The sequence below is a fragment of the Schistocerca piceifrons genome, chromosome 7, assembly GCF_021461385.2.
Source record: "Schistocerca piceifrons isolate TAMUIC-IGC-003096 chromosome 7, iqSchPice1.1, whole genome shotgun sequence".
NCBI classification, from domain to species: Eukaryota; Metazoa; Arthropoda; class Insecta; order Orthoptera; family Acrididae; genus Schistocerca; species Schistocerca piceifrons.
In genome coordinates, this window is record NC_060144.1 from 366771748 (window position 1) to 366785738 (window position 13991).

General features: G+C 38.1%; 1 protein-coding gene across 3 annotated transcripts in view; it reads right to left on the reverse strand.

Moving 5' to 3' along the window:
* LOC124804821 (xylosyl- and glucuronyltransferase LARGE2s-like) overlaps nt 1-13991 on the reverse strand; it is a 170100-nt gene that overhangs the window by 104665 nt on the left and 51444 nt on the right. For all 3 annotated transcript variants that reach the window (XM_047265161.1, XM_047265162.1, XM_047265163.1), the window contains 3 exons: nt 10953-11202; nt 2804-2971; nt 2525-2705 (listed from right to left, as the gene is read on the reverse strand). In XM_047265161.1, the coding sequence (XP_047121117.1) occupies nt 2525-2705; nt 2804-2971; nt 10953-11202 (599 nt within the window). The remainder of the gene's footprint in view (nt 1-2524; nt 2706-2803; nt 2972-10952; nt 11203-13991) is intronic.

Genomic DNA, 13991 nt, shown 5'->3' on the forward strand with positions numbered 1-13991 from the left:
AATGTTACAAGACCATATCTCAGGCTAACATATACATTGTTGAGCTTCTAACTACTGTACTTACAGGGCTGTTGCCTCTTTTGAAGAACTATATGCTGGTGAGACCTCTCCACAGACAACCAATGTTGAACCTACAGCTCAGCTATCCGTATTCTTAAGGCACCTACACAGATAATATCCTCAATCTAAGTCCCTGACCCCACGACATAGGCTAGTGCATTATTACACTGTTCCTTGCTGAGTTACAAATTCTCACACGCTCATACAGTCACTGCATGTCCTCTCATACATCTGCACTCATACCTGGTTGACAGCAGATCCTGCTCCAGAATTACAAATTTAACCATGACACAGACACACATGTCCAATTAAGCATTCATATTTGTAAACACCAAACTGTCGTATCACAATCATTATATACACTACAGGCCATTAAAATTGCTACACCAAGAAGAAATGCAGATGATAAACGGGTATTCATTGGACAAATATATTATACTAGAACTGACATGTGATTACATTTTCACGCAATTTGGACGCATAGATCCTGAGATATCAGTACCCAGAACAACCACCTCTGGCCGTAATAACGCTTTTGATACGCCTGGGCATTGAGTCAAACAGAGCTTGGATGGCGTGTACAGGTACAGCTGCCCATGCAGCTTCAACACGATACCACAGTTCATCAAGAGTAGTGACTGGCGTATTGTGACAAGCCAGTTGCTCGGCCACCATCGAGAGAGAGATCTGGAGAATGTGCTGACCAGGGCAGCAGTTGAACATTTTCTGTATCCAGAAAGGCCCATACAGGACCTGCAACATGCGGTAGTGCATTATCCTGCTGAAATGTAGGGTTTCGCAGGGATAGAATGAAGGGGAGAGTCAAGGGTCATAACACATCTGAAATGTAACGTCCACTGTCAAAGTGCCGTCAGTGCAAACAAGAGGTGACCGAAACATGTAACCAATGGCACCCCATACCATCATGCCGGGTGATACGCCAGTACGGCGATGATGAATACACACTTCCAATGTGTGTTCACCGCGATGTCGCCAAACACGGATGCGACCATCATGATGCTGTAAACAGAACCTGGATTCATCCGAAAAAATGACGTTTTGCCATTCATGCACCCAGGTTCGTCGTCGAGTATACCATCGCAGGCGCTCCTGTCTGTGATGCAGCGTCAAGGGTAATCGCAGCCATGGTCTCCGAGCTGATAGTCCATGCTGCTGCAAACGTCGTCGAACTGTTCGTGCAGATGGTTGTTGTCTTGCAAACGTCCCCATCTGTTAACTCAGGGATCGAGATGTGGCTGCATGATCCGTTACAGCCATGCAGATAACATGCCTGTCATCTCGACTGATAGTGATACGAGGCCATTGGGATCGAACACGGCATTCCGTATTACCCTCCTGACCCCACAGATTCCATATTCTGCTAACAGTCATTGGATCTTGACCAACGCGAGCAGCAACGTCGCGATATGATAAACCGCATTCGTGATAGGCTACAATCCGACCTTTATCAAAGTCGGAAACGTGATGGTACGCATTTCTCCTCCTTACACGAGGCATCACAACAATGTTTCACCAGGCAACACTGGTCAACTGCTGTTTGTGTATGAGAAATCGATTGGAAAGTTTCCTCATGTCAGCACGTTGTAGGTGTCGCCACCAGCGCCAACCTTGTGGGAATGCTCTGAAAAGCTAATCATTTGCATATCACAGCATCTTCTTCCTGTCTGTTAAATTTCACGTCTGTAGCATATCATCTTCATGGTGTAGCAATTTTAATGGCCGGTAGTGTATGTTTTAGCTCTCCTCTCAAAAGGTTGATGTCAGCAATAAAAAATTTAAGAATTATAAACCTGCCTTGTCGAACATTTTAATTGGGTCTTTATTGAAGCATATTCTGGCATTAAGTAACTACTGTCAGTAGGCTATTATTTACAAAAAAATGCAAAACGAGAAGACAAACAGTAAGAATGTTACATGTTTGTATATAAAACAAATAATAATGTTTTGCATCAAAGATCTACAATTTGTAGCTGGGTCAAACAATGCAAGAAAGCCTATATTGTGTTGAGTGATTATCTAATGAGTATCCCCATAGCTTGTTCATGATGCGAAATCCATTTATGGAACTGTTATATGTGCCAACTTGAATAAACAGTGTTGCTATTTGGTTCACTTAAGCGCCTTTAGGACTCGTCTATTGTTGCAAATAATGCTGTTTGGATAGAAAAGCTTAATTCCTGAACAAAAAGTTGATTAAACATTTTACAGACTTTTCCAGAAATCTGTTTTGAGCTTCCTCAAAATGTTAATAAGTGAGATACCAATTGTGGACAGAAACTCAACTATTTGTTGTTCTACTAACAAAGTATGAAAAAACTGTAAGGGGACAGACTGAAAACGATGATAATTTCTCCATCCAATCATAATGTGAACAACTAAATTCAGTGTCATTTGTATTCAACTCCACCGTGAGTATGTAGCTCATTATATAATTCAATGTTACCTTCCCAGTGCTTGCACAGTGCCTCAACCATCTGAAGACGATCCATGGACAATTGTGCTACGAGTGTCACATCACAACCATCAGTAGAGGGCTCATATTCGTAATCCAAAAAGTAGAGATGGGTTCTGAGGCTATTGACTCGTGCACGGCGGAATTCGTAACACGGGTCTTCTTCGTTGAGCTGTTATAGTAACAAAGGAGTTGTCAATAGTAAAGTTTAAAGAGAAGAAAAAAAAAGAAAAAAACAAAGATTTTTAACAGCAATGTGACTTTGCTTGCCTTGCTGAGTTCTCTTTCTTTCAAAGAGGGCTTGGTATTGTTGCAACCAAAAAGTTCTCTCCTTAGTAGATTACCATCATATTCCAAAAATGTTAGGTACAAGTTTCGAAAAAACTCAACATGCTTGTTTTTTACTTTTAATTTTTTTGGAGAATTCCAGTGTATTACCTGAAAAAAAGAATTTGCTTCTGCCAGGAATGCATAATTCAAAAACAGCATCATAATATGCTATTGTGCAAATATTACAAATACATTTAAAAATATGTGCAACCATAGTGCCATTTTATAGTAATGGAACACATACAATGACTTTAAGAAGTTTCAAAATTTCAGTAATCTTAATTTTACATTTTAAAATTAGAAAGTGATTTATTCAAAATAAATCTACCATAATTATATACCAGATTTAATTACCAAATATATATATCCTCAATTAGATTGCTAATAGGACAAATGAAATTTTAAGAGACTGTGTTAATTAACTTCATTTTCTCTGACCTGCTTATACAACTTATCTAACAAATGAGTTCTCACTTAATCAATGAAGAAATTTAAAAATCCTGTAAATCTTCCATTGTGCCTAAAATGATGAAATATTCATCACAAAAAAGCACTTATGTATGTGTCAACTGCTTGGGTGTCAAGCTGAGAGAGGTGCCCACATGCAACATTTGTGTACAGGAGGTTCCATAATTAGCAGCAGAAACTGACACAGTTGAAAGTATATGATAATATGATCAAAAATGATCCAGTAAATACGAGCCCACAAACAAGCCGCTAGGAGACAGTTGTGAATGTGTAGTTATGAGCCACCACCAACTTCAGCATTAAATACCACCCTAGGTAACATAAATGTATTTGAAATGTGAACTTTTTGATCAAATTCCATTCACGAGGGCACAAATTTCAATCAAGACCTGTCTTAACCAAAAAGGCAATACTGCAGATGAGAAAAATAAAACTGACTGGGAAGATGTGAGTAAGACTGTCACAGAATTGACCCCTGTTAATGAACAGGGGAATTGCCTATCACAGAAAATGCTGGAAATCATAATATTCATGCACTAACAGTTGCTGTCACATCTCTTCAAATGCTCATCTCTGAAACACTGTGTAAGAGTACTTCACTATGTCTTTATGTTTGAGTGAGTGAGATGTGCAAACATGTTTAGTGACCAGTTGAATGCAATATAAAATGGTGTTCTCAATAAAACAGTGGGTATTCATTGTCAACTGTTACGTGAAGCGCAATTCATGGAAAATTTGTGCGCAATGGTTTGCACAAGAGTTTCAGTCTGGAAGAGTTTTGGCAAAACCTCCCAAAGTCAGCAATGCAAAACTTACTGGCAAAATGGCATGAAACAGCCTCTATGGTAAATTAAAACCATAACTATCAAAAAAGAGTTCGAACAACAGAAATCCGGTGTCAGTCTCAATGTAATTATTTTACAACCCAGTTTTATTTTGCCCACACTATACTTTAAAAGTTACAATGTGTGTCCCATGTCTTGTCGTCACATGGCTATCCTCACAGAATATCTCTCTTTCTTATTGCACATATACAAATGTGACTATGCTCATCAGTGTTCGGCCACTATTGTGGCATATTTTCTGAACTTTACCTAATTTCTGGTGAGTTGTTCACATGTAACATACAGCTTAGAGAACTGAACATTATCTTATGTTTAACGTGTCAATATAAAATTAGACTTTTTTTTCCTGTCCCACTTCTTCTGATAGAAAGTGACATAATTTGTAAATTATAGAATTACAAATTTCCTTTATTAAACTAAAAACGACCACAAGGATTTTGTGTTTTATAATCAGCATGTTTTTACTGAAATAGAACAATTCAACAGGTCTAGTTCTTTCTGTTTCCACTGAATACATTTAAAGATCTCAGGAATTACTGTAAATGGAAATTGTTTTTTCTATTAATATTTAGCACTGCAATAACATTAAGAAATGTATTTCTGTTAAAAGAGAAATATCTACATAGTAATTATTTTAAAAGAAAAAAAAGCCATTTCCACAATCAACAGATTTAGATTTATTTTTAAATGACCTACTAATAGCCCATGGGTGGGCAAACTCCAAAGGGTGGAGGCACCAAATGACCTGTCACTTAGGTAGAAAATGTTCTGGAATAGGCCCTGGGTGGTGAACATACACAATTTTCAATAATTCTGTGCCAGAAATATCAAAGGGCCAACTAAAACATCACAAGGAGAATTCATATGAGATAATTGTAAGATCACAATATGACAAAATGATTGGCTAATATTTACAAACAATAGGCAAAATACTAGCACTTCAGGTAGACATAACAGTACGAAAAAGACACAACACCTCACTTTTGGAACAATTAATTCTGACCACAGGGTGGAAAAATGCATAGGTTGGGAAAGAATGAGGAGGATAGGCAGACCACTCAGATCCCAGCTGGAAGGGAAGGGACAACAGGCAGCTCCCTCTCTAACAGGGTTCCCAGTGACCTGCCTTTCCTTTCCAACCTTCCCAGTCCTAACCCTCTTTCCTATTTGAGGAACTAATAGTTCCAAAAGCTTGGAATAGTTTTACTGCTTTTAAATGTGACTATTAGCAGTATTGGTATTTCACCTCTGGACTATATGTACAGACCAGCCTTTAGAAGAACTAAAATATTCAGATATGACATGATTCCTCTACATTCAATCACTATGGCTTAAGGCAAGTAAAGAGCACAAGTGGAAAATGTTCTAAGTGCCTGCCCCCTTTATTTTTTTATTTATTTTTTTTACAAAGCTGTTGGAGTTATCAGTACTCTGTTGAATGTACCCAGATTTGATCCACATGACAAACGGAAAAAGTCTTTCAGGCATACATTACTAAGTGGTGAATGGTCTTTGTGTCAAGCTGTGCTTCCCCCTGGAGTCCCAAAATCTAAAAAATGTGAGAAATGGTTTTGTTGGCTATGGTTCAGCTAGTTAAAAACTTGATGCTGTATTTTTATTATCACAGACAAAACAGTGCCACAATGTTAATGGAATTTGGAATAAAAACTTTCTTCTTGTTTATATTGTCAAAAACTATCATTTTTGAGATTCTAGTCGTATACTTCCCCATGAACCATGGACCGTGCCATTGGTGGAGAGGCTTGCGTGCCTCTGCGATACAGATAGCCATACCCTAAGTGCAACCACAATGGAGGGGTATCTGTTTAGAGGCCAGACAAACGTGTGGTTCCTGAAGAGGGGCAGCAGCCTTTTCAGTAGTTGCAGTGGCAACAGTCTGGATGATTGACTGACCTGGCCTTGCAACATTAACCAAAACGGCCTTGCTGTGCTGGTACTGTGAACAGCTGAAAGCAAGGGGAAACTACAGCTGTAATTTTTCCCGAGGCATGCAGCTTTACTGTATGGATAAATGATGATGGCGTCCTCTTGGGTAAAATATTCCAGAGGTAAAATAGTCCCCCATTCGGATCTCCGGGCGGGGACTACTCAAGAGGACGTCGTTATCAGGAAAAAGAAAACTGGCATTCTACGGATCGGAGCGTGGAATGTCAGATCCCTTAACCGGGCAGGTAGATTAGAAAATATAAAAAGGGAAATGGATAGGTTAAAGTTAGATATAGTGGAAATCAGCGAAGTTCGGTGGCAGGAGGAACAAGACTTTTGGTCAGGTGAATACAGAGTTATAAACACAAAATCAGATAGGGTTAATGCAGGAGTAGGTTTAATAATGAATAAAAAAAATAGGAGTGTGGGTAAGCTACTACAAACAGCATAGTGAACGCATTATTGTGGCCAAGATAGACACAAAGCCCACGCCTACTACAGTAGTACAAGTTCATATGCCAACTAGCTCTGCAGATGATGAAGAAATTGCAGAAATGTATGATGAGATAAAAGAAATTATTCAGGTAGTGAAGGGAGACGAAAATTTAATAGTCATGGGTGACTGGAATTCGAGAGTAGGAAAAGGGAGAGAAGGAAACATAGTAGGTGAATATGGGTTGGGGCTAAGAAATGAAAGAGGAAGCCGCCTGGTAGAGTTTTGCACAGAGCATAACTTAATCATAGCTAACACTTGGTTCAAGAATCATGTAAGAAGGTTAGAAGAATCCTGGAGATACTAGAAGGTATCAGACAGATTATATGATGGTAAGACAGAGAGATTTAGGAACCAAGTTTTAAATTGTAAGACATTTCCAGGGGCAGATGTGGACTCTGACCACAATCTATTGGTTATGAACTATAGATTAAAACTGAACAAACTGCAAAAAGGTGGGAATTTAAGGAGATGGGACCTGGATAAAGTGAAAGAACCAGAGGTTGTATAGAGTTTCAGGGAGAGCATAAGGGAACAATTGACAGGAATGGGGGAAAGAAGTACAGTAGAAGAAGAATGGGTAGCTCTGAGGGATGAAGTAGTGAAGGCAGCAGAGGATCAAGTAGGTAAAAAGATGAGGGCTAGTAGAACTCCTTGGGTAACAGAAGAAATATTGAACTTATTTGACGAAAGGAGAAAATATAAAAATGCAGTAAATGAAGCAGGCAAAAAGGAATACAGGCGTCTCAAAAATAAGATCGACAGGAAGTGCAAAATGGCTAAGCAGGGATGGCTAGAGGACAAATGTAAGGATGTAGAGGCTTATCTCACTAGGGGTAAGATAGATACTGCCTACAGGAAAATTAAGGAGACCTTTGGAGAAAAGAGAACCACTTGTATGAATATCAAGAGCTCAGATGGAAACCCAGTTCTAAGCAAAGAAGTGAAAGCAGAAAGGTGGAAGGAATATATAGAGGGTCTATACAAGGGCGATGTACTTGAGGACAATATTATGGAAACGGAAGAGTATGTAGATGAAGATGAAATGGGAGATACGATACTGCGTGTTTGACAGCGCACTGAAAGGACCAAGTCGAAACACGGCCCCGGGAGTAGACAACATTCCATTAGAACTACTGATGGCCTTGGGAGAGCCAGTCCTGACAAAACTCTACCATCTGGTGAGCAAGATGTATGAGACAGGCGAAATACCGTCAGACTTCAAGAAGAATATAATAATTCCAATCCCAAAGAAAGCAGTTGTTGACAGATGTGAAAATTACCGAACTGTCAGTTTAATAAGTCATGGCTGCAAAATACTAACGCGAATTCTTTACAGACGAATGGAAAAACTGGTAGAAGCCGACCTCAGGGAAGATCAGTTTGGATTCCGTAGAAATATTGGAACACGTGAGGCAATACTGACCTTACGACTTATCTTAGAAGAAAGATTAAGGAAAGGCAAACCTACGTTTCTAGCATTTGTAGACTTAGAGAAAGCTTTTGACAATGTTCACTGGAATACTCTCTTTCAAATTCTAAAGGTGGCAGGGGTAAAATACTGGGAGCGAAAGGCTATTTACAATTTGTACAGAAACCAGATGGCAGTTATAAGAGTCCAGGGACATGAAAGGGAAGCAGTGGTTGGGAAGGGAGTGAGACAGGGTTGTAGCCTCTCCTCGATGTTATTCAAACTGTGTATTGAGCAAGCAGTAAAGGAAACAAAAGAAAAATTCGGAGTAGGTATTAAAATCCATGGAGAAGAAATAAAAACTTTGAAGTTCGCCGATGACATTGTAATTCTATCACAGACAGCAAAGGACTTGGAAGAGCAGTTGAACGGAATGGACAGTGTCTTGAAAGGAGTATATACAATGAACATCAACAAAAGCAAAACGAGGATAATGGAATGTAGTTGAATTAAGTCAGGTGATGCTGAGGGAATTAGATTAGGAAATGAGACACTTAAAGTAGTAAAGAAGTTTTGCTATTTGGGGAGCAAAATAACTGATAATGGTCGAAGCAGAGAGGATATAAAATGTAGACTGGCAATGGCAAGGAAAGCGTTTCTGAAGAAGAGAAATCTGTTAAGCTCGAGTATAGATTTAAGTGTCAGGAAGTTGTTTCTGAAAGTATTTGTATGGAGTGTAGCCATGTATGGAAATGAAACACGGACGATAAATAGTTTGGACAAGAAGAGAACAGAAGCTTTCGAAATGTGGTGCTACAGAATAATGCTGAAGATTAGATGGGTAGATCACATAACTAATGAAGAAGTATTGAATAGGATTGGGGAGAAGAGAAGTTTGTGGCACAACTTGACAAAAAGAAGGGACCGGTTAGTAGGACATGTTCTGAGGCATCAAGGGATCACCAATTTAGCATTGGAGGGCAGCGTGGAGGGTAAAAATCATAGAGGGAGACCAAGAGATGAATACACTAAGCAGATTCAGAAGGATGTGGATTGCAGTAAGTACTGGGAGATGAAGAAGCTTGCACAGGATCGAGTAGCATGGAGAGCTGCATCAAACCAGTCTCAGGACTGAAAAAAAAAAAGCCAACAATTAATACAATATAAAACATGAACTAAATATAAACCTATTGGTTTGAAACCATTAACAGTGCTATTTTTGCAAATAAATAGCACTGTTAACAGTAGTTAGCTGCTGTTTGCTTCTTTGCAAGAATAAACTAGTAAAAAATTTCTTTTCGGCACTCAGAACCAGCCATTTTTCTGATACGGCTTTTAAAACATTTTTAATAAAGTATTTATTTCTGAATTTGACTCATTATTTTTTGTCGGCATAATTCCATCCGAACAAAGACACACTGTTTTTTTCATTCTCCTGGCAAATATTAGGTTTGTACTCAAATGTACAACTTTCAATTTTGACAGCAATATTGTATGAAGTGTCTTCAAACTGTGCTCTCTTTAGTGATCAACTCGTTTAAGTCTTAGCTAACACAACTTAAAAGCTCAGAGCTCGTTCCCAATTGGAGCGACAGTTTTCTTTTTAATGTTTTCTTCCTCTTGCGTTTAGTTGATTTCATTTCATGTAGTACTTAGTGTATACGTACAAAAGAAGTAGAGTGTTTGTACAGATTAAGATGTAGGTCCTCCTACAACTAGGCACGTGAAACATTTTTCGGTTTGGAGGAAGATGAGGGCATACAAGCACCATGCTTTGCAAATCACTACTGGTATTCAAAGCAGTCTTCAGGTTGTTGTTGACACCCCCCACCTCCCTCCAAAAAAAGAAAAAAAAGTCAATTCACTTTCCTTACTTTCCACCGTCTTTCTTTTTGTCTGTTTTCATGTGGGCGACACATACAACGGAAGGAAGGAAGGTTAAATACCTTAACATACTTCTGTATGACAGATTATACATCATACTTAGCTTTCAGTGGTTTCACTTTGTTTGATGTTAGTTTATTCACTGCACTCAAAGAAATATTTCTTTCACAATTTAACAGATAGACTCCTACTTTCAGTCTTGGCTATTTGTCATCTCCCTTAATTAAATACGATTATTTATCATCTATTGCCATCCGTTCCACTCAATGTTCGACTAACCTTGAATGGGTAGCACAAAAACATGTATACATAGTAAACGACATCAACTACAAATAAAGACTTAAAACATTCAACAGCTTCTGAAAAGATGTGCTTTGACAGGAATACTAGCTATCCATTAATGTAAACCAACACTTTCAAATCGTATACTGGTCCTAGTTTGTCAATGGAAGAAAAACAGGAAGGCAGGATATAGTTTAACTAGCACACGAATGACAAATGTAATGAGTTTAATCACAAGTTTGGATAGCACAAGTAGGGGCAACTATCACGTCCGTTCCCTCAGTGTCAAAAAAGCTTGGAGTAAAGGTCTAATGTGAAGAGCAGTGTAACTCAGGAGAAAGTTTGAAGATTATTTCGTGCCTGTTACATAGGGAAGAGGTGTGAATATTCACAGGAAGGACACATTTGCTAGTCTTTTTAGGTGTGACCTACAGTTCGAACACTATACATTATTTCACATCCCTCCTTTTGTACTTGTATGCTTCTCTCATCTCACATGTATAAAATATTTGCAGGTGTTTGTTCAACCTACGTAACAGCATTTCCCAATTGTTGTTTTTTTGTGACTATTGTTGGTTCTTTCATAACAATTATAGTTTTATCAGGATCTTCATGGGTATGGGTATGGGTATGGGTATGGGTGTGTGTGGAGGGGAGGGGCGGGGGGGGGGGGGGGGAAGGAGGGGTTTGGGGGGGGAGGGAAGAGAGAGGAGAGGGTTGCAGGAGAGTGTGAGGGGGGGATAATGTGATGATACAAACCTTCAGGTCAGTGACTTCTGTGTAGCACAGTTCACTTCGAGTATTATCACTGAGTTGTACATTCCACTGACAAGGTAAATTATACACCAGATATGGATGTTGCTTTATTATTGCATTGAATATGTCCTGGTCTGCAAGGCTTGTGGCAAGCATGGTAATAAGATCCTTCTCAGCAATGAGGCGCCACAAGTGGCCCCATCCCAGTTCACGCAAGCGTTGCAATTGCAGAAGTATCACTCCTGTGTTATACCTGATGACAGAAAGTCGTGTGAATGGAAGTCAAGATTTTGCAGGATCATTTTTACTTATTAATACAATAATTGATGTCTTATTAACGATGACTTGCAGAACGCATGAACAACCTGTTTTAACAGAAAGTACCAAGTTTTGGGTAACAAATAAATAAAGAGAGGTTTAACAGGAAGAATGTGTACTCATGCATCTTAAATCTGTTCTGAAGAATAACAAAAGTTTGACAACTTAAGCAATTGCATTTACATTTTATGTGCCTGTCTGACATTCAGCACTTCCTTTTAAAGGTGGAATGTGATACACTCTCTCATTATTAAACAATGTATTCAAAATAGGATAAAAGGAACAACTTTTGGTGTGTTTCGTTTACAGTGCTGATTTACATCTTGATCTCTTATGTGGAGTGCACACTGGTGTGATATGATAACTGTCACACGATAAATGTGATTTGTAATTATGTGATTATCTTAGGATATCTTTGGTCTTTTCTATACAATATGATGGATAGCTGTAGATTTTTCTGGGGAAGTTTTAATTGTAAGCTTGTTGAATGATGATGCTGTGGTGGTTACAGTACTGGTATTTAAATACAAAGAGAGAGAACAGGAAATATTGGGTACATCCACATAATTTGATTCATGTGAAGTACACTTCAACATTTGTTTCATCAGAACTATCTTAAAATGAAACTAGGTTTCAACAATTTTATGAAAGAAGCCCAGAAATTGATTGTGCAAGACTACTCATTACACTAAGATAAGTCACTGCAATAAAATTAAAATTCATTAGAAGCTTATAGTACTCATCATTCAGTAAGGAGGAAAACTGCAGTGAAAATGTAACTATGCTTTAAGAAACTGAGAGATTTGTGAATACCATGCAATTTGATCATTCAAAGTATTAGTTGGAAAAGGATCAAAGTTGATATTTCCCCCCTGTGTGGTATCCGACTGGTTACATCCATACTCAAAGAAAATGGAGACTCAAAATTTCTCTATCAATCTCATCTGGCAATTCAGTTAGTAAATAGGTTCTGTTCCCGGTAAAAATATTCATGTGGAATGGTTTGGCAATGCAGAATCCAGTTATCTCAATTACAGTGGTTACTTTTCAATTGTTCTCATCGCTGTGGCCAATGCACGTGGAATTTTTACTGCTATTCATGTTTTGGACTACAGAATAAATAGTAATGATGCAGTATTTTGTTCATCAATAATTTGTCAATTTTTAAAACAAGTTAAACTGTTTGTCTCAAATATAACAACTTTGCCAGGTAATATAGTGAACACCCAGTTTCCACATGATTGTTTCTGACAAAGCTTTCCCTCTACTTCCATACTTAATACAACCTTATCCAAAAAGGGTGTTAAGCAAAACGAAACAAACACACAGTTATTGACTTTCTAGAGAAGGAAAAATGTAAAATGTGCTTTTGGAACTTTGTGATCAAATTTTATGGGCATGAGTGACTAATATCTTGCAAACAGAAATGTGCAGCGAAAATAGTAAAGGCAGCATGTATCCCACATAGTTTTATTCACATTCATGGAGGAAAATTTCATGATTTAAATTATTTCAAGATTTCCTGTTGTGCATCTGCTCAATAACACCACTTTTCCACAAGCTATATGCTTGCAAGATAAATAAACTATTTTCTAAATTCTGAATTAGCAACCCCTATACAATGGCAATATGCATACTGAAATAGGCAATTATATACCTTGAGACTAAGTAATAGAGTTAATTATAACACCCTTCTTATTAGTGTCTTTTAATTCCACTGCTATCTTCTTCCATGCCAGTTCTGTGATGTTATTTTTACTGTGCAATTCCACAAAAACAGATTTATTCGCACAATGTTGATGAATAAGTTAAAAAACATATTTTTCTTTGTGTTTGTCATCTTGATGCCACAGAACATAATCTGAACTAATCAGTGAGAAAACAGCATATTGTGTCTCTTGATATCGAACTGAAAGAGAGATAGCACTATCACAGCTGTGTACCTGTTTTGCACCTAAAGTGCATTTAAAAGCACAAAAGTTGTGTCTATCATATACGATAATTGTCATATTGCTACAGTATGCACACAGCCTTATACCTCCAGCAGAATAATAATACCTCCAAAGTCTATAGTGTGATTATGTTGCACCACAGTTTGTAATCCACATTAAACTGTATGTCCCCCTATAACTAGGGACAGGAAAATATAGTTTTATTTTGTGGCTGATTTCGGTGTTATTATTTGTCAGTTTGGTGTCATTTGATTAACTACAATAAAACTGATAACACAATGGAAACTGCCATTAAGGCAGACTGAATTGGCAAAGCAAGTAGTGAGCAAGGAGTAAGTGGAGGGGGTCCAAAAAGAGGAGCATAGGTCCAAGGAGCTTTAAACAAATAATAAATACAGAGAAATAATATGATGCAAAGATGTGAAGGATATCCTCTCTACAAAAACCTACCCTCATCACAAAAGTAGCATTCCATCATCCACCCAATCTATGCAGTAACCTTGTTCATGCCTATACCACTGTACTCTCAGTCCCTCGCCCCACTGGTCATTTCATATCGACAAACCTGGCATAAGACCTGTATCATACATCCGTCTTATTTTGCAGTCCAGTCTCAAGCATTTACTATCACGCTGAAAGAAGAAACACATTTGAAACCTTCCACATTATATTAACATGTGTAGCAATTAATTAGCAGCATTCTATGTCAGTACAACACTTAACCAACTGACTACGTACACATACAGCCATCAACAATATATACCTGCACATG